General features: G+C 41.6%; 1 protein-coding gene across 1 annotated transcript in view; it reads left to right on the plus strand.

Annotated features, from left to right (window-relative positions):
* The first annotated feature begins 3624 nt into the window (after nt 1-3624).
* Nucleotides 3625-27962, plus strand: part of LOC141108005 (interleukin-13 receptor subunit alpha-1-like) — a 178980-nt gene continuing 154642 nt past the window's right edge. Inside the window, exon 1 of the mRNA XM_073599155.1 lies at nt 3625-3860. Within this exon, the coding sequence (XP_073455256.1) occupies nt 3776-3860 (85 nt within the window). The 5' untranslated portion in view covers nt 3625-3775. The remainder of the gene's footprint in view (nt 3861-27962) is intronic.

Below are 27962 nucleotides of genomic sequence, written 5' to 3' on the forward strand. Positions count from 1 at the left end.
TCAAACAGTAAATCAGGTGCAAAGGAGCCCTTAGAGTTACCAAAACTATCTAATATGAGAACAAACCTAAGCAACCTAGTCAGTTTAGGGGCAGGCTCTTGTATTATATAGTGGATAGAAAAGAGATTGTATAGTGTGTGGCAGTGTGTGTGATATCAGTGTGTGTGATGATATCAGTGTGTGTGATGATATCAGTGTGTGTGATGATATCAGTGTGTGATGTGATGATATCAGTGTGTGATGATATCAGTGTGTGATGAGATGATATCAGTGTGTGATGTGATGATATCAGTGTGTGATGATATCAGTGTGTGATGAGATGATATCAGTGTGTGATGTGATGATATCAGTGTGTGATGTGATGATATCAGTGTGTGATGTGATGATATCAGTGTGTGATGTGATGATATCAGTGTGTGTGATGTGATATCAGTGTGTGATGTGATGATATCAGTGTGTGTGATGAGATGATATCAGTGTGTGATGTGATGATATCAGTGTGTGTGATGAGATGATATCAGTGTGTGATGTGATGATATCAGTGTGTGATGTGATGATATCAGTGTGTGATGAGATGATATCAGTGTGTGATGTGATGATATCAGTGTGTGATGAGATGATATCAGTGTGTGATGAGATGATATCAGTGTGTGATGTGATGATATCAGTGTGTGTGATGTGATGATATCAGTGTGTGATGAGATGATATCAGTGTGTGATGTGATGATATCAGTGTGTGATGAGATGATATCAGTGTGTGATGTGATGATATCAGTGTGTGATGAGATGATATCAGTGTGTGATGAGATGATATCAGTGTGTGATGTGATGATATCAGTGTGTGTGATGTGATGATATCAGTGTGTGATGAGATGATATCAGTGTGTGATGTGATGATATCAGTGTGTGATGAGATGATATCAGTGTGTGATGAGATAATATCAGTGTGTGATGTGATGATATCAGTGTGTGATGTGATGATATCAGTGTGTGATGTGATGATATCAGTGTGTGATGAGATGATATCAGTGTGTGATGAGATGATATCAGTGTGTGATGAGATGATATCAGTGTGTGATGTGATGATATCAGTGTGTGATGAGATGATATCAGTGTGTGATGTGATGATATCAGTGTGTGTGATGTGATGATATCAGTGTGTGATGTGATGATATCAGTGTGTGATGAGATGATATCAGTGTGTGATGTGATGATATCAGTGTGTGATGAGATGATATCAGTGTGTGATGAGATGATATCAGTGTGTGATGTGATGATATCAGTGTGTGATGTGATGATATCAGTGTGTGATGAGATGATATCAGTGTGTGATGAGATGATATCAGTGTGTGATGAGATGATATCAGTGTGTGATGAGATGATATCAGTGTGTGATGAGATGATATCAGTGTGTGTGATGTGATGATATCAGTGTGTGATGAGATGATATCAGTGTGTGATGAGATGATATCAGTGTGTGATGTGATGATATCAGTGTGTGATGAGATGATATCAGTGTGTGATGAGATGATATCAGTGTGTGATGTGATGATATCAGTGTGTGATGTGATGATATCAGTGTGTGATGTGATGATATCAGTGTGTGATGAGATGATATCAGTGTGTGATGAGATGATATCAGTGTGTGATGAGATGATATCAGTGTGTGATGTGATGATATCAGTGTGTGATGTGATGATATCAGTGTGTGATGAGATGATATCAGTGTGTGATGTGATGATATCAGTGTGTGATGTGATGATATCAGTGTGTGTGATGTGATGATATCAGTGTGTGATGAGATGATATCAGTGTGTGATGAGATGATATCAGTGTGTGATGAGATAATATCAGTGTGTGATGTGATGATATCAGTGTGTGATGTGATGATATCAGTGTGTGATGTGATGATATCAGTGTGTGTGATGTGATGATATCAGTGTGTGATGAGATGATATCAGTGTGTGATGAGATGATATCAGTGTGTGATGTGATGATATCAGTGTGTGATGAGATGATATCAGTGTGTGATGAGATGATATCAGTGTGTGATGTGATGATATCAGTGTGTGATGTGATGATATCAGTGTGTGATGTGATGATATCAGTGTGTGTGATGTGATGATATCAGTGTGTGATGAGATGATATCAGTGTGTGATGTGATGATATCAGTGTGTGATGAGATGATATCAGTGTGTGATGTGATGATATCAGTGTGTGATGTGATGATATCAGTGTGTGAGATGAGATGATATCAGTGTGTGATGAGATGATATCAGTGTGTGATGAGATAATATCAGTGTGTGATGTGATGATATCAGTGTGTGATGTGATGATATCAGTGTGTGTGATGTGATGATATCAGTGTGTGATGAGATGATATCAGTGTGTGATTAGATGATATCAGTGTGTGATGTGATTATATCAGTGTGTGATGTGATGATATCAGTGTGTGATGAGATGATATCAGTGTGTGATGTGATGATATCAGTGTGTGATGTGATGATATCAGTGTGTGATGAGATGATATCAGTGTGTGATGAGATGATATCAGTGTGTGATGAGATGATATCAGTGTGTGATGAGATTATATCAGTGTGTGATGTGATGATATCAGTGTGTGATGAGATGATATCAGTGTGTGATGTGATGATATCAGTGTGTGATGTGATGATATCAGTGTGTGATGAGATGATATCAGTGTGTGATGAGATGATATCAGTGTGTGATGAGATGATATCAGTGTGTGATGTGATGATATCAGTGTGTGATGTGATGATATCAGTGTGTGATGAGATGATATCAGTGTGTGATGAGATGATATCAGTGTGTGATGAGATGATATCAGTGTGTGATGTGATGATATCAGTGTGTGATGTGATGATATCAGTGTGAGATGAGATGATATCAGTGTGTGATGAGATGATATCAGTGTGTGATGAGATGATATCAGTGTGTGATGAGATGATATCAGTGTGTGATGTGATGATATCAGTGTGTGATGAGATGATATCAGTGTGTGATGTGATGATATCAGTGTGTGATGTGATGATATCAGTGTGTGATGTGATGATATCAGTGTGTGATGTGATGATATCAGTGTGAGATGAGATGATATCAGTGTGTGATGTGATGATATCAGTGTGTGATGTGATGATATCAGTGTGAGATGAGATGATATCAGTGTGTGATGAGATGATATCAGTGTGTGATGAGATGATATCAGTGTGAGATGAGATGATATCAGTGTGTGATGTGATGATATCAGTGTGTGATGTGATGATATCAGTGTGAGATGAGATGATATCAGTGTGTGATGTGATGATATCAGTGTGTGATGTGATGATATCAGTGTGAGATGAGATGATATCAGTGTGTGATGAGATGATATCAGTGTGTGATGTGATGATATCAGTGTGTGATGTGATGATATCAGTGTGTGATGAGATGATATCAGTGTGTGATGAGATGATATCAGTGTGTGATGAGATGATATCAGTGTGTGATGAGATGATATCAGTGTGTGTTCTCAGCAGTGACAGGTCAGTGACAGACAGCTCCGCAGACACAGGAGGTGAGTATAACGCGTGTGGGCGGGGTGTGCGTGGGGGAGTGGGCGGGGAGCTGTCAGTAGGGCGTCAGGTCACACAGGGAGTGACAGAGTTCTGGGAAAAGCTGATCTACCTACAGCGAGTGTCACCGATCCGGAGCGGACGGCTGGAAGCCCACAATCACTACGATCTGAGATTATCGGGGTCACCCAGTGGAAGGAATATGGGGAGTGATCGCTGCTGTACAATCATCCTGAGCCTATGGGTGTCCATATATTTCCTGCTGGGATCCTTGGCTAAGAAGCAGGGTGAGTGTTCCAGGAAACATATACAACAATTCTTTTTATACATCAGTCCCTCCAACACTTCTTGATTGATTTTCTCACAATATGTGACAGATTTCTGATTGGATGGAAAACCTGCAGTTTGGTGTTTATAAATTGCTGTACCATATTTCCTCTACTAGTGTCTTAGGGTCACCGCACACATTACTGTACAGTCAACTTTAGATTTACCAAAATGCTGTCATGTAAAGTCCAACTGATTTGTATTTAATCAGGCAGACCCTTGCACTGCACAGTTGTTGGTGAAGATAAAGGAGATTGTACAATCAGGTTGCACAGTGTATGGTGAGCATGTTCTCTCATGGGGTTGTCAAATGAGCTTACCTTGGGGAATGTTCTGAAGGATCATTCAGATGGGTGCTGAGACCCATCCCCTGTGCTGTGCTGCTTTTTGCTATGTGTAGGCGCCCATAGATCTGGATAGAGACACAGCGGCTGTACAGATAGTGTGGAAATCTGACATGTGGATAGGACTGGGTGCTCACATTTAAACGCAGACACTGTGAGCTGACTTGTGTCCACTTACCTGGGCTGCCTACACATAGCAAAATGCAGCTCAGCACCCGCCTGAATGAGCCCTTAAAGTGATATTAAACCCAAAATATAATGTATTGCAGCTTACCAATCTTTAGATGTGGTGGCTGTATTCGTTTTCTTTTTTGGGCTTTTTTTCCTTCTGTTTTCACCTGGTGATCTGACCAGTAACACACATCCTGTATTAGAGTGTCCCGCTTTGGATGGAGATTTAGATACACTAACAAACTGAATTGAAACCCCAGCTAATACTTTTTAAGCAGTTACAGCAATAATGTTATTCCTTTTGGGATAAATGTTTTACATAAAGAAATAAAAATGAACGATTGTAAAACTACCAGTCAGTGATAAATGGTTTGCCTCAACCCTCTAACTGCAGGAGAGCTTGTTCTGCTGAAAAACAACATACTTACTGGCAAGATCACCAGCTAAAAATAAAGGAAAGAAAGCCTAAAAAAGAAAGCTAATGCAGCCATCACATTAAAGAATTCATAAGCTGAAATATAATAAATGGTTGTATTTGGGTTTAATACTGCTTTAAAAGGCATGCTAGAGTAAAGTATAGTGCTGTGCTGGATACAGATACAGTGTAAATTTGCGATCATTTGATTGTGATACAAATGACGGCTTTCTGCTTGCTGGTATGTAGGGGATGGCATGTGTATCTATGTGAAATAACACCATTGCAGGATGCATTGGCATTGGAAACCTCAAATACCCCTTTAACACTTTCACATCTGCCTGATGATCCCCACGGAGCAGGCGGGTGACAGGTCTGTGTCCACTCCGCGGATGCAGAGCAGACATGGACACAGCCTGCTGTCCTCTACAAGCTGTCAGATGGAAACGGACGTCTGTCTGTTTCCATCTGACTGTCATCGGATCCGATCCACCAGACAGATGAGAGACAGATCCCCATTCGTTTGCTTTTAGCAGATAGGATCGGATGTCCACGGGTCTTTTGACATCCGCCCCTGCATAGAGAGCAATGGATGGTTCGATCAGGTCTGCCTGAAAAACTGACAGGTGGACCTGATTGGTACATCCGTGTGAAAGGGGCATGGAAGCTTACAGATACTGTGTGCTAGTTGGATTTTTTTAATGCTCATGCTTTATTATTTTTTATTTAATGGTTGTGCTTTGATGCATTCAAGCACATTTTTTTTAACACATTTCTTCCACCAATGTGCTGGGAAATGCAGCAGCCTTCCCCTGAACTGACACCTATGAGTATGCATTTATATGCTTTTAGGAAGGTGGATTGTAATTGCTTTCTTATCAAAAGCCATTATAACGTACGTCAGTAGAGCAAAACACAGATATGAACTGGACATGTATTATCATTCATTATAGCACACATCTTGGCTTCTTCATGTTATGTGTAGAGACCTGTGTAGGTCTTTGCAGGGACACACAGAAGGCCAGTTTTCCATGTGCCCAGGGCACACTTAGCCCTCATTCACACTGAACACGGATTTGAAATCGCGCAACTTCATCTGAAGCCGCACAACTTCAAAGCAACATGTCCATGCGACTTCAGGTGCGACTTGAAAGACATCTGTGCGGCTTCATGCACAGATGTCTATTGAAGTCGCACCCAAAATCAGCAAAAGCAGTGCAGTGACTACTTTTGCAAATCGATGCAGCGCCGTAAAGTCGCAGTCTCACCGATTGGAATGGTGCCATTGACAGCAATAGGCTGCAACTTGTCAAATCGCAGGACAAATCAGTTCAGTGTGAACAAGAGCTACAGGTGGTTAATACACAGTACAATCACCTTTAAATCTACCACTATGTAGTATAAGGTACTGCTGATTGGATACAAAAAATAGGTTTGTCTACATATTATAAAGTTTTGGTAAAGCTAAAGAAACTGTTCAGTCAGATTGTATAGTGTCTGATCAGCCTAAAATGTTGGTCTCAAAGTTTGATGCCATATGGTCGCAATGGATTAAGTATATGTGCCATACATGAGGATAGGCTTCTAGTTGCCACATTGTGTATAAGTTTGATCTCCAATTCGGTTTACATGGTGACACCTTTTCAAAGTGTAATGAATAGCTTGTGTACTCTTTATTGGATATGATCGCTCCTTGATCGTGATTGTGTTTGTATTCTTGTACTCTCTACCTCTTAACCTACGTGGCAATTTTTTTTTCTCTGTTGCTTAACTCTATATTGCAAAAAAAAGGAGTTTTTCATGGTCATAATAGTGTGATTTAAAACAAATGCTTGTCTCTCATGTGTTGCAGGACTGTTTGAAAATCTTCAGCATGTCTGCATTTCTTCACAATGCTAGGTACATAAACACATAAAAAAATGTGAATAAACCATCAAACACACCCACAAAGGGCAAAAGGAAGCAAAAACATGGGATATTGGGCAAAAATGTATGAAAATATAACGCGCATTAACTGATGTAGATCAAAATGGATGTAAACACACCGAAAGCTTGGTGCACACCACCCACAGAGAAAAAAAATCCTTTTTTGTTTTTATGTAATCCATTTTTGCTAAGGTTAATAAAACATATGTATACAAAAAGCAAAAAGGGAAGGAAAAAGGAAAAGTAAGGGTCACGCGATGACCCAGTTCCATCATTATATACAAAATATTTCAACAATATATACAACATAAATATTAGATTTGCTTATATTAAGCTGTGACATGGCCGCTGCAGCTTACGCATGCATTTGCAAATGTGTGCAAACAAAACCCTTTTTTTTACTTTCAAAAATTTTTATTTATGGTCGGCATAAAAAAAACAGCCACATGGCAACAATATCGCATTGACAAGAGTAACACACATAGTATATTTCCAGCATTAAAGATAATAGTTACAACAATGCAGGCATACAAGAGATGGACTAATTTTAATACCAAGAACCCTTAACTGGAACCCAAAGATGCATGGGCTCTTAGTATTGATGGACATAACTGCTGATACATAACAAGTCATTTGTAAGGTATTCCTAATTGGTACAGAATACCATTGGTCACCATAAATATCATCGAAGACTGTATCATGAGTGTTGAAAGGGGACCTAAAAAGTCAATTGAAAAAGAAGGAGAAGAAAAAAAGGTTGGAAAAAGAGAATTAGAAGAAATAAGAATCCAGAGAGCACGGGGAGACCTAGGTTGGAGAGGGAGTTAGTGTAATAGAAAGTGAGTCCCACCTTTGTACCACCACGGGAGTCATGGACAGAGGTACATGTATAAAGGTCGCCCAAGGTTCCCAGGTCTGATCAAACAGCTTACTGTGATCTTTAACAATCCCTGCAATCTTTTAATGTAACATGATCCAAGAGATTTTATGTTTCAATCGCCTAAATAATATTGAGGGTGTCTTCCATGCTCCTGCTATACCAATCTTAGTCGCTAGCAAAATAAAGAAAATTAGACGTTTCAGTGGATGAAGGTAAGTCATCAAGTAAGTCTAGATAAGGTTGTTGCTCAATAGAGAGTCCCGTTATGTTACGGAGCATCAAAAACACCCTGTTCCAGAAGGTCCTAATTTTTGGACACTCCCACCAATGTGAGCATGGAGCCTCGCAAATTGCAGCCCCTGAAGCATTCTGCGGTGGCCGTGCCATACATCCTGGCCAGCCGTGTAGGGACCAAATACCATCTGGTCAAGACTTTCAGACTGGCTTCTATCAGAGAGACATTCAAGATGACTTTGTAGGCAACCTGAAGTCTAGAACACCAAGATTCCAGGTCCTCAGCATGGTCAAGGTCCCTTTCCCAGGCCGAAACCCTTTTTTTTAAAAATGTGAACTGTTAGGACAATTCGGGTTCTTGCAGGCTGCTTGTTATGTGATCTTGGAATTTTTGTTTGTTGTTCTTTGGTATGCTTTGCCCTTCCATGTTATAGGTTGGGGTGATTGCCATTTGTTTGTACATTTTCCTTTATTATACAACATAATTTCAAATTATATACAAGTCAAAAAAAAACCAATGATTACATCCATTCTTACCTCAAACAGGGTGGAGTATTATATAATGTAATATCATATATTAATAATCTAATATCATATAATAATGAATAAACTAGTGTGATAAGAAGAGAAATAAAAAAAGCTCTCTTTTCCTGTGCAGGCGTTGGGGGACAATGCCTTGTGTGTTTGCAATACCAGGCACTGTTTTCCTCCCTGTTTTTTGTTTGTTTTTAACAGTAACAATAATCTGCTGACACACTTTAGAAAACATGTATGTCCTTGTGAATCCAATTTATTTTGAGTCGGGAGAATGTATAAGTACTAAATGTCTGATGCAGTTGTCTGGTGTGTATGGGAATTGCTTAAGGCCCCTTCCCACACTTGTGCGACTTGTCCTGCATGACAAGTCATACCCCATGATTTCCAACGAGTACCTTTCATATTTGTGCTTCAAGTCGCGGCAAAATCATGGCTAAAAAAAAAAAAAATTGCTGCAAAGTTGCGTGACTTTCAGGTTGCACAAATGTAAAAGGGGCCTTAGGCATCCTGTGGGCGGGCTTTGTTTTCCTGCGTTGGATACAGAAAACACACATCAAATGCAGGGAGCAAAATTCCTTTGACTTTAATTGAGCAGTAGACATGGCAATTCAGGGGCTGCATATTTGACCCGTTTTGCATTGCACTGCCTTTCTTATGATTCAGCTATTGAGGTGCTTTAACCAATAACCTCTAGAAGATTTACCCCCCCCCCCCCTTCATGACCAGAACATTTTTTGTGATGTGACACTGTGTTATTCTAACTGACAATTGCACAGTCATTCTAATGTTGTACCCAAATAAAATGTATGTCCTTTTTTCCCACAAATAGAGCTTTCTTTTGGTGGTAGTTGATCACCTCCTGTGATTTTTATTTTTTGCGCTATAAACAAAAAAAAAAGACTGACAATTTCGAAAAAAACAAACAAAAAAAAAAAAATTTTTTTGCTTTCTGCTATAAAACCTATCCATTAACTAAATTGAAAAAACATCAAATTTCTTCATAAATGTAGGCCAATATATGTTCTGCTATATATTTTTGGTAAAAAAAAAAAAAAGTCCCAATAAGCTTATATTGATTGGTTTGTCCAAAAGTTCTAGCGCCTACAAACTATGGAACGTTTTTATTTTTTTTTACTAATAATGGCAGCGATCAGATACTTATAGCGGGACTACGATATTCTGACACTAACTGGTACTTTTGACACTTTGCGGGAACCAGTGACACTAATACAGTGATCAGTGCTAAAAATATGCACTGTCACTGTACTAATGCCATTGGCTGGGAAGGGGTTAACATCATGGAATTAATTTTTTTTTGCTTTGCAGATACACAAACCCCATCTCTTCCACCCTGTCGAGATGGCAATCTGCGTTGTTTACATAGGAAGATCGCAGTTCTAGTCTGCCTGATGATCGGCGGGTGCCAGCAGGCATCGAGTTCCTGGTACCCGCTGATCGGCTTCTGCTGTGCTTCAGGTCTGGCTGAAAATCTCCTATAGAAAGCTTTGCTCTGCCCTGTCCTGTTGACAGGATGCTCCAATTGTTGGACAGTCACCTCCCGAATTACAGTGCTCTCATTCAAACCCCTGTGTATGCTCAGTGTAGTCTCTCTATCTCTCCCTCTTTTGCAGCAGGAGCTAAGATTAGCATGAGGGAGAAGGGTGCGCTGTGCATGCTGTTAGGGCTCTATCACATCAGCTGTGTTGGGACAAAAAGCCTTGTTCCCCGTGAGTCTGTTTCACATTCACACAGGCACAGAAACCCCTTACAGCGTGACGATCCATTCGTTTATCTTTTTGTACTAGCACGTTGCTGTGTGCAGGCATCCTATATAAATGAATGGATGCACAGCCCTGGACTCACAGGCTCTGTTTCAGGGTGTCGTGCACCCATCCCCGGGGTACCTGTCAAACTCGGTTGTTCATGCAGGCAATGCGTATCCATTCACTATTATTATACAGGATTTATATAGTGCCAACAGTTTGTGCAGCGCTTTACAACATGAAGGCAGACAGTACAATTACAATACAATTCAATACCGGAGGAATCAGAGGGCCCTGCTCGTTAGAGCTTACAATCTAGAAGTATAGGATGCCTGCATGCTGTTACATGCTAATACAAAAGTAAAAAAAAGAATTCTTTAGACTAAACACGACTCTGTGACCATGTGATTGAGCCCTCAGCGCAAACATTTTTCATTAGCAAGTGGCTGTATGCAGGCATCCTATATTAGTAAATGTCTACTCGTTGCCTGCATGCACAGTTATGTTTAAAGGGTACCTAGGGATGGGTGCACGGCCCCCAAAACAGAGCCAGTGTGTCCAGGCTGTGCATCCATTCACTTATAACCAAACATACCCTCATTCATCTCTGCATCTATAAGCATTGTGAAGAAATCCATTTTCAAACTTCACAACATTTTTGTCTTTGAGAACAGAATCTTGGCAGTCTGCCAGCCCTCTAATGTAGGTAGGTATTTGTACGCTGTTAGAAACCAACGGAAACCCAAGTGTTGTTGTGACCTTTGAGAATTAATAACTTCATATTTAGGGCTCTCATTCACACCTTAACCACTTCAGCCCCGGAAGGATTTACCCCCTTAATTACCAGGCCATTTTTTGCGATACGGCACTGCGTCGCTTTAACTGCCAATTGCGTGGTCGTGCGACATTGTACCAAAACAAAATTGAATCCTTTTTTTCCCACAAACAGAGCTTTCTTTTGGTGGTATTTGATCACCTCTGCGGCTTTTATTTTTTGCAATATAAACAAAAAAAGAGCGCCAATTAAAAAAAAAAAAAAAAAACAATATTTTTTTACTTTCTGCTATATCCAAAAATATATATAAAAAAACAAATGTATTCATCAGTTTAGGCCAATATGTATTCTGCTACATATTTTTGGTAAAAAAAAAATCGCAATAAGCGTATATTGATTGGTTTGCACAATAGTTATAGCGTCTACAAAATAGGGGATAGATTTATGGACTTTTTTTTTTTTTTTTTTACTGGTAATGGTGGTGATCTGCGATTTTTAGGGGGACTGCGACATTGCGGCGAACAAATCTGACCCTAAGTGACACTTTTTTGGGGACCAGTGACACCAATACAGTGATCAGTGCTAAAAAAATGCACTGATCAATATATAAATGACACTGGCAGGGAAGGGGTTAACACTAGGGGGAGATCAAGGGGTTAAGTGGGGTCTAACTGTGTGGGGGATGGGCTTACTGGGGCAACACAGAGATCGCTGTTCCTGATCACTAAGAACAGCAGATCTCCATGTTGTCCCCTGTTCTGCCTCTCTGTACTGTGATCGCGGATAGCCGGCAGACATTTAGTCCGCCGGACCTGCGCGCTCCCCTGGCGCGCAGTGGGCGTGCCTCCACACTATCTCATGCACGGGCTGACAGTTTGCACAGCTGAGCCACCTTGCTGCAGTATGTCTGCGGAAGGTGGTCGGAAAGTGGTTAAAGAGGAGCTCCAGTCATATTTGTGTCTATTAAAAGTCAGAAGCTACTAAAACTTTAGCTGCTGATTTTTAATAAACAGACACTCGCCTGTCCCAGGATCCAGCTCTGTGCTCACCTGAGCCATATTCCCCACCCGTCCTTGACCCGCCATCTTAACTGTGGGCACCCGGCCTTGACAGCTTGCGGCTGCACAGCCAAGTGACTACTACACATGCGCAAGCCACACTGCACATTGTGAATGGTCAAGCAGTCTTCTGGGACACCTGACTGCGGAGAGGGGTAGAATAGAACTGTCAAAACCAAGTACCAACTCCCCCCCCCCCCAAAAAAAAGTGCCATTTCCTAAAGAGAAGCAGCGGAGGAGGCCTTAAAGCTGAACTGCCTCTTTTGGGTGTAGCTCTGCTTTAAAGCTCTCATCTACTCCAGTAAGCAATGCTGATCGCATGGCCACTGAGTTGCATTGGGAGTAAACTGTAGGATTGCGCCTATCCCAGCATAGTATCATACACTGTTTCATTTTTTTTTTTTTTTGTTAGAACTATATATAAGTGGGAGAAAACTCAAACTATATTTATTCTTAAAATATTCCTCCCCCCTCTGGCTACCTATCCTGTCTAACCTGTATGAAAAAGATCTGTGTGCTGATCTATTTAATCTACGCCAGTCCAGTCACGTGGTCCTGCAGCTCTGTGTAAGGGAGAGCTTAACAACGGCTGGGAATTCCCAGAGCCTTTATATCACCCATAGGCTCCCATGGCTCAGCCATTGTTGGTGCTCTCTCCTCTCCCCTGCAGCTAACACTCATTGACACTGGGGATCAGAAGCTGCAGATTCACAAGACCAAACCAGAGAGGAATAATAGTAGGTAAGTACACAGATCTTTTTTTATACAGGTTAGGCAGGATAGGTAGGAGGAGGGGGGGACATTTTTAACAATACAGTAGGTATAGTTAGGCTTTTCTTCCACTTTAAAATGTCCCAAGTGACATTTTATTAGGTTCTATACACACTGCAGCATTGTGATGCTTTAGCTTGCATTGCAATACAGCTGTGGCCAAAATTTTTGGAGAATGATACAAATATTAATTTTCACAAAGTCTGCTGCCTCCGTTTTTATGACGGTAATATGCATATAAGCCAGAATGTTGTGAAGAGTGATCAGATGAATTGCAATTAATTGCAAAGTCCTTCGTTCTTATACTTACCTGCTCTGTGCAGTGGGTTTGCACAGAGCAGCCCGGATCCTCTTCTCGAGCCCCCCTTCGGGAATCCTGGCCCTTCCCTCCTGTTGAGTGCCCTCACAGCAAGCAGCCTGCTGTGGGGGCACCCGAGCCGAGCCACGGCTCCCTGTGTCCATTCGGACATGGAGCCGCCACCTGGCCCCACCCTCTTTCTCTCCTCATTGGCTGACTGATTTTGATTGACAGCAGCAGGAGCCAATGGTGCCTCACTGCTCTCTCAGCCAATGAGGAGGGGAGTCCTGGGCAGCTGAGACACTCCTACAACATCGTTGGATCTAGATGGGGCCCAGGTTAATATTAGGGGGGCTGAGGGAGGCTGCTGCACACAGAAGGCTTTTTATCTTAATGCATAGAATGCATTAAAGTGTTGCTAAACCCAGGACCCTGCATTCACTATATCTGGTCTGACACAGTACACAGAACATGGCAATGCAATAGTTTTAGTAAATATAAACTGCTAAATACCTTTTTTTAATCAGCAGTATATAGCAATACTGTAACTTCTATCAGTGTCTGCTTAAAGCTTTTAGGAGGAGTTTTCATTTTTGCCTGTTCCTCTGTCTGGATAGTGCTGATTGGTCCTGTGCTGATCACATGCACTCTTCCAAGAAAAAAAAAAACTCTCTAGCAATACACGCCAAACTGAGCATGTGCAGCCTGACTCCTAATGCTCTGTTCTATCAGAAGATGGGTTGGAGTCAGTTAAAGAAGAGGAGGATCAAAGGAGACAGCATCACACAGCCTTTATGCAGAGGATTAACCCCTTAGGTTCCACAGTAAGTATAACCAGGGCTTTTTTCTTAGAGAATAGGTGCAGGTACACCCTCCTTTACTTCACAACTTTTCTCCACCTCTACCCACCTCCAAGCACTGTCCCTTGGTTCCACCCCCTACCCACCTCCGAGCACTGTCCCTTGGTTCCACCCCCTACCCACCTCTGAGCTCTGTCCCTTGGTTCCATCCCCTACCCACCTCCCAGTATCACCCCTTTAGGAAAATACAGACCCAAGTATCATTTTGTGGTGCTACGTAATTTGTATGGACTTTGTTAATGATAACAATCTGCAGTTTCCATGTGAAACACGGTTCCAGTTGAAAGTGTTTTAAACAAGCCCTCTGTTTACCTTGACACCTTAGTACAAGCAGGTCACTTCAATATAGACTGGCTGTGGATTAGGTGGACATTAATACCCCCTTCCTTAGGTTAGGAAAAAGACAATTCAAATATTCAGTATATACTGTATATATGAAAATGATTTTGGACATATTCTAGAGACAGAATGTTGCATCCACACCCCTGATGCGAGAGTATATAGTATAGTACTGTAGTTCTGGTGGTATTATCCAAGAATAAATGTATTATCCAGGAAAGGAATAAAGGCGAAGCCACATATACAGTATGCCTACTTGTGTACACAGCATGCTCCCAGCACAGAGACTGGGCTCTCACCAACAGCCCTGCTCTCATACTGGACTGGGAGGCCTGGTTCCCGATCACCTGATCACTGCAATAGCCTCCAATTGGCTGTCACAGTAATCAGCCATTGTTCAACTCACCCTATGTATTTTTTTCTCCTTGAAATGGAGAAAAAAATACATTATTTATATTATTCTCCTCTAGCAAGAAGAGCAAGATACAAACAAAAGTGTGTTAAAAAAATAAATAAATATAGAAAAAATAGGTAAATCAAGGTTTCATCTAGGTCAGTGTCAGGATTAGATTTAGGGTCAATGTCAGGGTTTAAAGGTCAAGGTCAGAGCCAAAGGTCACGGTCAGTTTATTTTAGGTAGGATTTTAAAAACAATTGCATCAGTGTCAGTGTGTTTTAGATAAAAAAGCAAAATGTTCACCGTTGTTTCTGGGCCCTACTACAGGTACAATCAACAAATGACACACAGTGCCTTGAAAATGTATTCATACCCCTTAAAACGTTTCACATTTTGTCATGTTACAACCAAAAACATAAAAGTATTTTATTGGGATTCTATGTTATAGACCAACACAAAGTGGTACATAATTATGAAGTGGAAGGAAAATGATAAATGGTTTTCAATTTTTTTTTTTTTACAAATAAATATATGAAAAGTGTGGGGTGCATTTGTATTCAGCCCCCTTTACTCTGATACCCCTAACTAAAATCTAGTGCAGCCAATTCTCTTCTGAAGTCACCTAATTAGTAAATAGAGTCCACCTGTGTGTATTTAATCTCAGTATAAATGCAGCTGTTCTTTGAAGCCCTCACAGGTTTGTTAGAGAACCTTAGTGAACAAACAGCATCATGAAGACCAAGGAACACACCAGACAGGTCAGGGATAAAGCTGTGGAGAAGTTTAAAGCAAGGTTAATTTATAAAAAAAACCCACGCTATGAACATCTCACAGAGCACTGCTCAATCCATCATCTGAAAATGGAAAGAGTATGGCACAACTGCAACCTACCAAGACGTGGCCGCCCACCTAAACTGACAGGCCTGGGCAAGGAGAGCAGTAATCAGAGAAAGAGCCAAGAGACCCATGGTAAATCTGGAGGAGCTGAAGAGATCCACAGCTCAGGTTGGAGAATCTGCCCACAGTACAACTATTAGTTATGCACTCCACAAATCTGGTCTTTATGGAAGAGTGGTAAGAAGAAAGCCATAAGAAGTCCTGTTTGCAGTTTGCGAGAAGCCATGTGGGGGACACAGCAAACATGTGGAAGAAGGTGCTCTGGTCAGATGAGACCAAAATTGAACGTTTTGACCTAAAAGCAAAATGCTATGTGTGGCGGGAAACTAACACTGCACATCTCTCTGAATACACCATGGTGGTGGCAGCATCACGTTGTGGGTATTCTTTTCCTCAGCAGGGACAGGGAAGCTGGTCAGAGTTGATAGGAAGATGGATGGAGCCAAATACAGGGCAATCTTAGAAGAAAACCTGTTATGAAAACCTGTGTTGTCTGCAAAAGACCTGAGACTCTGGCGGAGGTTCACCTACCAGCAGGACAACAACGCTAAACATTCAGCCAGAGCTGCAATGGAATGGTTTAGTTCATGGGTGCTCAACCTGTGGCCCTCCAGCTGTTGCGGAACTACAAGTCCCATGAGGCATTGCAAGCCACTGACAGTTACAAGCATGACTTCCAAAGACAAGGGCATGATGGGCCATAGATTGAGCACCCATGGTTTAGATCAAAGCATATTCATGTGTTAGAATGGCCCAGTCAAAGTCCAGACCTAGCCAAAGAAACATAAAGGGTTGACCACACTCCAGGGTGTAGAGGAATAAAAAGTAGCTTTATTGTAAATTCAAATCCATGTGGATAACATCACTAGACACAGCAGAGATTGATGCGTGTCACAAATCAAATTTGCTTAATCATAATAATAAAGTCCCGACCTAAATCCAATTGACAATCTTTGGCAAGACTTGACAATTAAATAAAAATAATAGTGCAGCGCTTAAGGTGTAAAAATTAATACAGTGCAATGAACAAGTATTAATGCAATTAATGTGACATGAAAAACTGTTAATATTCACACAAATAGCAAAATATTTGTGCGCATAGTAACAGTTTTACAGGTCACATTCATTGCATTAATACTTGTTCATTGCACTGTATTATTTTTTTTTTAGTGAGTGCTGCACTATTATTTTTATTTGTTTACACGATTTGTCTAGTGAGTGTCAGCTTCTTTCTATTATCTCAGAGCGCAGTTTTCTATTTTCCAAGACTTGAAAATTGCTGTTCACAGATGCTCTCCATCCAATCTGACAGAGCTTGTGATATTTTGCAAAGAAGAATTGGCAAAAATGTAACTCCCTAGATGTACAAAGCTGGTAGAGACATCCCCAAAAAGACTTGCAGCTGTAATTGCAGCAAAAGGTGGTTCTACAAAGTATTGACTCTGGGGGGCTGAATACAAATGTACGCCACACTTTTCACATATTTATTTGTAAAAAAATTGAAAACCATTTATCATTTTTCTTCCACTTCACAATTATGTGCCACTTTGTTTTGGTCTGTCACATAAAATCCCAATAAAATACATTTACGTTTTTGGTTGTAACATGACAACATGCAGAAAATGTCAAGGGGTATTGACATTTTTTCAAGGCACTCTACACATAGGTGGAATCACTGCAAATGTCAGGAGCAGGATCATTTATTTGGGGTTGTTTTTTGGTGGTAAGTTATGGTAACAGCAACAAATATACAGCTAATTTTTTTTTAAAAGTTTTTTTTTTTTTTTTTTTTTTACTATTCCAGGCCAGTTTTCCTTTGATAATGAATAAAAAAAATAAAAATCAGGAGATATCACCTGGTGCCATTTACCTCATTACCATTTACCACCAAATGAAATTTGTCATAAAAAAACAAGGGATAATCTACTTGGATACACAACGTAGTTGCAATGATGTATACAGTTGTATACTAACACATGTCAAAGTAACAAAACTATGCTCAGGCGTTAGGATTTGTTTTTGTTTTTCTTCCATCATGAAGGGGCTAAGATGCTTACATTAGTTGTATTGCAATTTATACAATATTTATGTTATTGATTATATATATGGATGAGGGCTTTAAATGTCAGTAAGTTATTGTGATTGGTGACGTTCTTTTATCCAGTTGTTCTAGCTCTAAGTCAGCAGAATTTTGCCTTGTTGACTATACAAGAAATAAAATCCACTTAATTCAAAACAGAAACAGGGCATGGCATCCTATAAATTTACTCAAGGTCATTTAAATCAATATTGCCTACAGTGTCTGTCTGCTCATCCTACAATTCCTGAAATTAATATTTGTAATAGCAAACCCACATCAAACAAAATACATCTCTAAAAACATTGTCTTCTTTTATTTAGTTACATTGAAACTCTAGATCTGTTAGGTTTGTATCAAAAGCACCAACACATAAACACAATATTAGACTCTTAAAAACATCTAAATCTCAACTATCCCTACCTGGCATGCCCCTATATCAGTGTTCAATATTGTTTTAAAATAAGATCCAGGATGATTCCAGTGTTAAAAATCCAACAGTAGAAAATGAATATAGTAAATAAAAGTCAGATGATCACCTAACAATGAGCCATGTTACAACCGAGTGCAAGAGTACAGAGTACAGCTAAACTTCCAGAGATTCGGGATACAAAGGTAGAGCACTCGATCGCTTCATGATGTGCAGGAAAGGGAGGTTGCTATTTATAATATTCCATACCTGCATCATGAGTAACACAACAAATATGAAAGGCATCCCGGGATAGGGCTGGGACTTGTGCTAATATATGAGCATGTCCAAAACTGTCAACTAGGCTCAGCTGTTACACACACTGGTAATAATAGACCAAATGTTCTCCATCAAGGTACAATGGGAGTGGTTCTAAAGGCAGAAGGTTTTTTTTTTATACCTTAATGCATTCCATGCATTAATGTCAAAAACCTTTGGGTGCAGCTCCCCTTTTACTTACCTGAGCCCCATCTCAATCTAGCGATGTACATGAGAGCAGCAGCTCATCCAGGCCTCTCTTTCCTCATTGGCTCACACAATAGCAGGATCCATTGACTCCTGCTGCTGTCAATCACAGCCAGTGAGCCAGTGTCCATTCACAGGAGCACAGCTCGGGAGCGAGCCTGTCGAGTGCCCCCCATACCAAGAGGCATCAAACCCCCATCCACATAGTAGGCTTATCTCCAGGCTCTTGCTACCAAATTTCAGTTATTTACATCTGATGTAGTGGGGGGTGGTGCGTGTATCTGTTTCCGTGCATGTTTTTCCACACTGTTCAAAATGCACTGCACTTTCGATTTGCAGTGAGTATTAGAGCAATGCTAATGACACCCCAAACACAGGACACAAAAGCAGTGTGTTGCCTGCACTGGATTGCATTGTACAGAAGTACCATGTGATCCAGTTGCTCTGTGTTTTGTAAAGTAATGCATGCACTACTTTTGCTGCGGTCTGGTGCAAAATCACACTGCACCCGGATCGCACATGAATTACATAAGAACACACAGCGTGTTCCTGTGCAATTCATTGTGTGAACCGGTCCTTAACACATCCAGCTCAGGGACAACACGTTCACTTGTTTCCTAATATATGCCACCCATTTTTAGGTGCCATTGAAACAAGATAATCAGTGTTATGTACTTTACCTTTCAGTGGCCATAATGTTATGGCTGATTGCTGTATGTTCCACTGGCACAGCTTTAGAAGTTCAGATATGTGAACAATGTCACTGTTGTTCCTCGGTTACACACCTGTAAGTTGGTGCTTTCTCTTTGTCCTAAAACATGTCACGAAAGCCGATTAAAAGAATCTGCTGTGAATATTTTTCTGATATTGCTTTAATCAATAATTGATTGATTGATTAATTAATTAATCTTTTTCTCAAATATTTAAACCAGGTTACTGTCCTTTCATGAGGTGCCAAGTAGTATAAGGGCCAATTCACACTAGAGCGGACACCTGCCCGAGCACTTTACCTGTCTGGCAGCTGTCTGCTCCTCCTGACTGCAGTAGGGGGCACTGCAGTTCGCGATTCAGCGCATCACACAGCTCACTTTTTTTGTTTTAGAAAAACTTTTTTGGAAGTGTACAAAATATACATTTCATGCATGTCACTGCAATATGCTACGCTGCTGCACAGTGCCATGCGATTCTGTACAGTGCACTGCGATAAAATGGAGCAGCATGTTTGCATTTTATAACAGCACGCTGCAGCGCAAACCCCAGGCTGAGGTGCAGTGTGGATGGGACACACAGGAAACAATTGTTTTCTTTGTTTCCATGCAGTGTCAGGTCAGGTGTCTGTCACCGCACAATGTGTAAACACAGCCTTTCTCATAAACATCCCTCTGGGCAGAAAAATGCTCTGACATATGTAACTGTATCACTTAAGTCTCACCAACGTGTTTCTCAGTTCCTCCAATCCCCCAGGAGACAAAGTGCATGCAGAACTTGGTGATGTCTTTGTCGGTGGTCCAGATCTTCAGCTAACAAGGTGGAGATGCAGAGGAGTGACGTCACAATCTCCACCTTGTCCAACCAGAGAATGCTTTGCGTTCATTGAGGAGATGCAAAGTGTTTCTGATTGGCACCAGTGCCAAGCGGCCAACTTCCTGTGTTCAATAAAGCAGCAAGAATGTCGCTTGGCATGGGACCTGGCAACCAGGGAAGATCACTTCCTTTTGGCCGTATTCTTGTGATACAGAAACGCACTCCTTGCTGCCTTTCAGACAGAAAACCTGATATTAAAAAAAAAAAAAAAAAAAAATACCAATACTAATCAGTTTCTCACAGCCACCAGTCACTCTGAAACCTGCCTTGGAACCTTCGGTGTAATTGGTGATGCAGAAAACAAATAAAAAGGAAGTTACATGGCATGGACACTTCCACCGCTCTCCCAATCAGCCTGTAAGAAGTTGTTTGTACAGAGAAATACTAAAAACTCAGATTAGGGTAAACTGAACATTTTGACTTTGAGAGCCCATTCACAACAGAAACTGCATGTTTGCTGTACATTTTTGCATGCCAGTGACGTACATTTGACGCTCATTTTTTATGCACAGTGGAATGCACTTTACATGCGTTTGTGGTGCATTTTCCCTAAGCTTGCATTTCCTTTGAGGTCATTTCCATCTACTTTGGGCTTTTATGGGCACTGCACTGCATTGCATTGTATTTTTGTGAGTTTACATACATTTGTGCATGTTTCTGTGCATTTGCAGTGCAGAAAAATGCAGCATTCTGTACATTCCTCACTGCACTGCGCCAGCTTCGCCTGTGCCATGTATGCAGCCTCACCTGTGCCATGAATGCAGCCTCCCCTGTGCCATGAATGCAGCCTCCCCTGTGCCATGAATGCAGCCTCCCCTGTGCCATGAATGCAGCCTCCCCTGTGCCATGAATGCAGCCTCACATGTGCCATGAATGCAGCCTCACCTGTGCCATGAATGCAGCCTCACCTGTGCCATGAATGCAGCCTCACATGTGCCATGAATGCAGCCTCACCTGTGCCATGAATACAGCCTCACATACATTAATGCAGCCTTACATGTGCCCTGAATGCAGCCTTACCATTTCCATTAGTGCAGCCTGATCGATGCCCATCTGCAGCCTCAGGGAGGGACGGGGGGGGGGACGGGGGGGGGGGCGGCACGAGCACTGAAAGATTACATACACGAGAATCTCCTGTTTACTCAGCGGCCTCTTTAATACAAAGTCCCGCCTCCTATGATAGACAGAACAGTTGTCCAATGGCAGCCCAGGATACGGGACTTCCTAGTAAACAGGAGATTCTCCTGTATGTAATCTGGCGGTGCTAGTCCCACCCCCTCCCTGTCCCCTCCAAGGCAGCGCTGATAAATATGGTATATATCTTTTGTGGCCCGGGGGGCCTATTAAAAGTATATCTCCAAATCACCAGCGGGCTGTATTAAACCGGATCTTTGGACATTCCTGATCTATGCAGTTGGGAGTGCAGTCAAAAATGACCCCACTGCATCTGGTGTGAATGGGCCCTGAGGGCTCATATATTCTGGAGTTGAATTCTAAAGCAGCCTTTAACACGAATGAGCTTTTTGGACAAGTTGTAGAGACTTAAATACCCTATGAGATTTTTTTCTTTAATTTTGTACAGGGCTAAAATAAGAAATGATCACAGTATGTTTTTTGCACACTTGTGGTGCATTTGAATGGGAGTGAATGGAGGCAATTGCAACGCTTCAATGACTGCTGGACCCTGCTGGCAGTATTAGGCTGGATTCACACCTATGCATTTTTAGTGCTTTTTGCATTTTACAGATTTGCACTACAGTCCATCTAGCATGGTTTCCTATGGAACATGTTCTGTAGTGCAAATCTGCAAAATGCAAAAAGCACTAAAAATGCATAGGTGTGAATCCAGCCTTAGTCTTGCGAGGCAACCTTCATGCTGCAATGTGTACATCTCCATCTGCTTCCTATTTTAACAATTTTGAGTGGTGATGATTGGTGTTTGGGAAGTGGTAAATGTGACCAAACTGCCTCTTTTTCAACACCTGTGTGTAAGAGTCCTAACATAGTTGCTTTGTTTATGGAGAATATTAATTGGTCACAAATTATTTCAATTGTAGCCTGTAATTGCTCATAAAAGAGACCCTGCCATGTTTCTCAATCATGGTAAAGTGAGAGTGTGGTTTAATAGTCCACCGCTATAACTCAATCCATGTTCCCTCTCTGGCTCTATTGGATTTTTTGGTCCATTGCTGTAACAAAGTGAGACTTTTTAGTTTTGGTAGCATTTTACTCCCACTTGTGACTGTACTTGAGAATTGCGGGTAATCACCAGACCTGAAGACTGTCTCCTGTTTGTGTGTTGGGGGAGCAGTAACATCATCCACACATGTCCTTCAAACATACCTTTGGGAACTTGCTGGAATCTGTCTCTGTGGATCAGCTAGAGGTGGAGAAGAGCTAGTATTTGGCTTTCCGTCCACTGAGGCATGAATTTTTTAAAAAAAACTCTCTCTGGAAAAATTGCCAACAGTACTGCACATTAGCCTGCTCCTTATAGCATCTGGCAGCAGACACCAACGTAGACATTATTCTATACAGGCTGATGCACATAGCCACCAGTCTTTTTTCTGTTATGTACTATATGAAGCGAGGGCCTCTAATTGTGTCTCCGAGTGTAGAAGGGTTGGCAAGTAGTCACACATACTGCTACTACTCCCACAAGGGTTGGGCAGAAGGGACACTTGCCCTGGGCGCTGGAGCTTTGGCTGCTGCTCCTTCCTCAGTGACAGGAGTGACTGTGCCTTATATTCACCACATGATGTACTGATTCCCCGACTCCACCCTTCCATCCAACTCTGCCTTATCTCTGCTATTATAGTGATTGTAAAGGCTTGTTTTTTTTTAATATCAAATATGTAATACCTCCTCTGTGCAGTTGGTTTTGCACAGAGCAGCCCAGATCCTCCTCTTCTCGGGTCCCTCTTTGCTGCTCCTGAGCCCTCCCTCCTTTAAGTGCTCCTCAGCCAGCTGCTTGCTACAGGGGGCACCTAAGCCGAAACAGAGCTCCGTGTATCCATTCAGAAATGGCCCTGTCCCCTCTCTCCCCTGATTGGCTGACTGACTTTGATTGACAGCCGCAGGAGCCAGTGGTGCCGCTGCTCTGTCTCAAGCCAATCAGGAGGCGTGTCCTGGATGTCTGAGGGGATCGTGGACATCGCTGGAGAGAGAGAAGGGCTCAGGTAGGTAATTAGGGGGGTGCTGGGGGGGCTGCTACACATAGAATGCATTAAGATAAAAAAAACCTTCTGCCTTTACAACTCCTTTAACCACTTCCCGCCCAGCCTATAGCAGATTGACGGCCGGGCGGTGGTTCCGTTATCCTGACTGGGCGTCATATGACGTCCAGCAGGATAACATGCCACCGCGCGCCCGCATGCATCGCGGCGATCGGAGGAGCGGTGTCAGCCTGACACACCGCTCCACCGATCTTGGTAAAGAGCCTCCGACGGAGGCTCTTTACCACGTGATCAGCCTTGTCCAATCACGGCTGATCACGCTGTCAATAGGAAGAGCCGTTGATCGGCTTTTCCTCACTCGTGTCTGACAGATGCGAGTAGAGGAGAGCTGATTGGCGGCTCTCCTGACAGGGGGGATCAGCGCAGCCCCCCTCAGATGACCACACTGGACCACCAGGGATGCCACTAGGACCACCAGGGAAGGGGGCAACATGTGGATGGCCAGGTATGTACCCCATGGCCATCCACATGTGCCCAATCGGTGCCCACAAATGGGCACCATTATATTTCAGTTCTGCCCAGCAATGCCACCAATCAGTGTAATCAATTCCACCAATCAGTGTCATCAGTGCCCCCTGTCAGTGCCCATCAGTGCCCACCTATCAGTGTCCATCAGTGCCCATCTGTGCCACCTATCAGTGCCACCCATAAGTACCCATTAGTGCCACCCATATGTACCAATCAATGCCACCTACAAGTGCCCATCAGTGCCACCTATGAGTGCCCATCAGTTCTGCATACCAGTGCCACCTATCAGTGCCCATCATCAGTGCCCGTCAGTGCCACCTCATTGGTGCCACCTCATCGGTGCCCATCAGTGCCACCGTATCAGTGCCCGTCAGTGCAGCCATATCAGTGCCCGTCATTGAAGAAGAAAACGTAGTTATTTACAAAAAGTTTTAACAGAAACAAAGAAAAACTTGTTTTTCAAAATTTTCGGTCTTTTTCTATTTGTTGCGCAAAAAATAAAAACTGCAGAGGTGATCAAATACCACCAAAAGAAAGCTCTATTTGTGGGAACAAAATGATAAAAAATCTGTTTGGGTACAGTGTAGCATGACCGCGCAATTGTCATTCAAATTGCGACAGCGCTGAAAGCTGAAAATTGGCCTGGGTGGGAAGGTGTCTAAGTGCCTGGTATTGAAGTGGTTAAACACCTTATCCTGCAGCAAGCTACACACCCGCCCTCAACTTCCTCTCCTTCTCAGGACACCTCACCTTCTTCCTTGTTATGGCCCGTACATACGATCAGAAAATTATACGAAAATACCGATTTTGACGCGATCGTACAATAATCTGTTCGTTAGTACACAGCTTTGGAGAGCCAGTCACGACAGTTCATCCAATATTATCCGATGGGACAAGCAAATACATTTTTATCGTATGATTTTTGTTTAATCAGTACAGTTGTCATTCGAAAGTAGAATACAAATACACCACAATATATTAACACATTTTTTTATTCTATCGTATGAGAATTTTCATAACTTTAGTAAACTATTCATTTTCGATATGAGATTAGCATGCAAAAAAAAAATATCGTCTGATAATTTCATGGTGTGTACCAGGCATTACTCTCACTTGGTCCCGCTCATCTCAGGTCTACACCTCTCTATCTCTACCTTTCCAGTTTGCCATCTTTACCCTGGGCACTGGGTGACCTTGTCCCTGCACTGTAGAGATGTAGGGATTGGGTTTCCTGAAAATGAGATGAAAAGATCTCCCTGATTCTTCAAGATGTGATATTATATTAGCACGCTGATAATGGCTTAAAGCTGTATTAAGCCCACAACCAATAATGTAATATATTGCAGCTTACCATACGATGTGGTGGCTGCATTCGTTTTCTTTTTTAGGCAATAACACACCTCCAGTATTACAGTGCCTACACTCTGGATGAAGGAGCAACAGAGACACCTTTAGACAACAGCATTGTTAATCTGGGGGGAAGGAGAGTGTTAGATGTACTAGCAGATTTAGATACAATAACAAATTGAGGCCAAACTCCAGCTAACACCGGGAACAGCAACAGTTTTGTTCCTTTTGGAATAAACGTTTTAAATAAAAAAAGATGACCATTGTAAGCACCCCTGCCAGTGTTAAATGGTTTATCTCATCTTTAAAGTGGTTGTAATCTTATCTTAATGCATTCAGCAGCCCCCTCGGCCCCCTTAATACTTACCTGAGCCCATCTCTATCCAGCGATGTTGCACGAGTCCCTCGGCCGTCCTGAACTCTCCCTCCTGATTGACTGAGACCCAACACCGGCGCCATTGGCTCCCGCTGCTGTCAAAGTCAGTTAGCCAATCAGGAGAGCGAGGGGGCGGTGCCGGGCCACGGCTTCGTGTCATAATGGACATAGAGCTGCAGCTCGGCTTCTGTGTCCCCATAGCAAGCTGCTTACTGTGGGGGCACTCGACAGGAGGGAGGAGCCAGGAGCAGCAAAGAGGGACCCAAGAAGAGGAAGAAGAGGAGGATTCAGGCTGCTCTGTGCAAATCCATTACACAGAGAAGATAAGTATAACATGTTTGTTATTTTTAAAGAAAAAAAAACAAGACTTTAGTATCACTTTAACTGTTGCATCTGCAGGACAGCTTGTACTGTTGAGCATCAACAGACTTAAGTCTGGTACACACGATGAGATTATTGGATGAATGATCATCCAGTTTTTTTGCATGCTAGTCTCCATATCAAAAATTAAGAGGTTACTAAAGTTCGAAAATTCTCGTACAACAGAATAAAAAGTGATGTAATGTGTTGTTTTGTATTTGTATTTTCAGATGAAAACAGTACTGATTAAATGAAAATCAAAGGATCTGGTATCGTGCGAGAAAAATTTTCGCGTTTGTCCCACCAGATAATTTTGGACAAAAGCTGTGTACTAACAATTCGATTATTGTACGATCGCTTTAAAAAAAATGTTTTATACGATTTTCTGATCCTGTGTCCAGGCCTTTACTCGCCGGGTCACTAAGTCAAAATAAAAGAAAAAGGAAAAAGAAAAGAAAAACGAATGCAGCCATCACACCTAAGAAATGGTGAGCTGCAATACAATAATTGATTGTTTTTGAGTTTAATACTGCTTTAGGCTGGATTCACACCTATGCATTTTTAGTGCTTTTTGCATTTTGCAGATTTGCACTACAGAACATGTTCCATAGGAAACCATGCTAGATGGACTGTAGTGCAAATCTGTAAAATGCAAAAAGCACTAAAAATGCATAGGTGTGAATCCAGCCTTAAAGTATAATGCAAAACCTTTTTTTTTTTTTTTCTTTTAAAGTGGAACGGGATTAGAACTGTCAGTTTTATTGCTGTCTGTGCCTCTATAAGGCTCCATTCGCACTAACGCGTTTTTTGATGCATTTTGCATTTTGCAGAAATGCATGGGAATTTTTTTAACATGGGTTCCTTTGGAACATGTTCACATCAATGCATTTTTGTACCTCTGCGTTTTTGGAAAGGGTCAGGGACTTTTTTTCATGCAAAATGCAGCGTTTTGCATGTAATAGAATTCAATGGACCAGCATCAAAAACGCAAGTACAGCGTTTTTGCAGCGTTTTTTCGGCGGTTTTTCAGCGTTTTTGGCGTTTTTTTTTTTTTTTTTAGACTGTATGCAGTCTAAAAAAAAAAAAACTGTAAAAAAAAAAAAAAAACGCAAAAGGCAGCAAGCACCACAAAAAACACTGCAGAAACGCTCAAAAGCAACATGCATATATGTGAATCGAGCCTTAGGGATATTCACCCTCTCTATTTGTCCTGCTTACCATTATCATTGAAAGTCAAAGTAAAAAAAAATCCTACATTTTGGGTTGTCCCCAGAAAAGTATTAGAGGGGAAATCTTCCAATAGGGACATTAGTTCTGGTAACCTGGGGGGTCCCCAAGGTATTCCCCTAAAAATAAATCAGACAGGGGTTATAATCCTCCCCCCTTTCTCTATCCAAAATGAAAAAAAAAGTTTTGTTTATAGTCTTGATGACTCAGACGCAGTGACTTTCTAGTAAGTAAATATAATCAGCCCAGGAATGTAGCTTTCTTCAGGCAATCATAGCTGAAGGAATTATTAACTATTATCTCTTTCTGAAAGTCCAAGGTATCCAATAAAAGAGATCTGTCATGCATAAAAAATGTAGGCTTACATTATGTACCTCTTTCTCAAGTCAGTAACCTGGAGAACGTGATGTCTGAAGTTCTGATCTGCATTGTCACCCCAGGTGGCTGAGAAAGTGTTCAAACAGTGGATCAGTATGCAAACCAGGCATCTGGTACTTTCAGAAAGATAAACTGTGAAAAGTATCCCTTAAATATCAATTTTTATGTACTGATCTAGGAAGATCATCTTCCAAGGCTGACACTTCATCACTCTGGAATGTATTTGCCTACAAAATGATATTTGAGATACCTGAATGAATGCCATTCGGTTTGCTAAAGCACTGGAGGGTTTGAAATAAAATTCATGTTTTTACCTTTATTTCATCCTTAGTTTCATTCCATTGCTTCTGATCTCCTGACGGCTTTTTGCAGCCACTTCCTGCCCACATGCATAACATTTCTCAGGGCGG

The sequence above is a fragment of the Aquarana catesbeiana genome, linkage group LG09, assembly GCF_042186555.1.
Source record: "Aquarana catesbeiana isolate 2022-GZ linkage group LG09, ASM4218655v1, whole genome shotgun sequence".
In the NCBI taxonomy this organism is placed as follows: domain Eukaryota; kingdom Metazoa; phylum Chordata; class Amphibia; order Anura; family Ranidae; genus Aquarana; species Aquarana catesbeiana.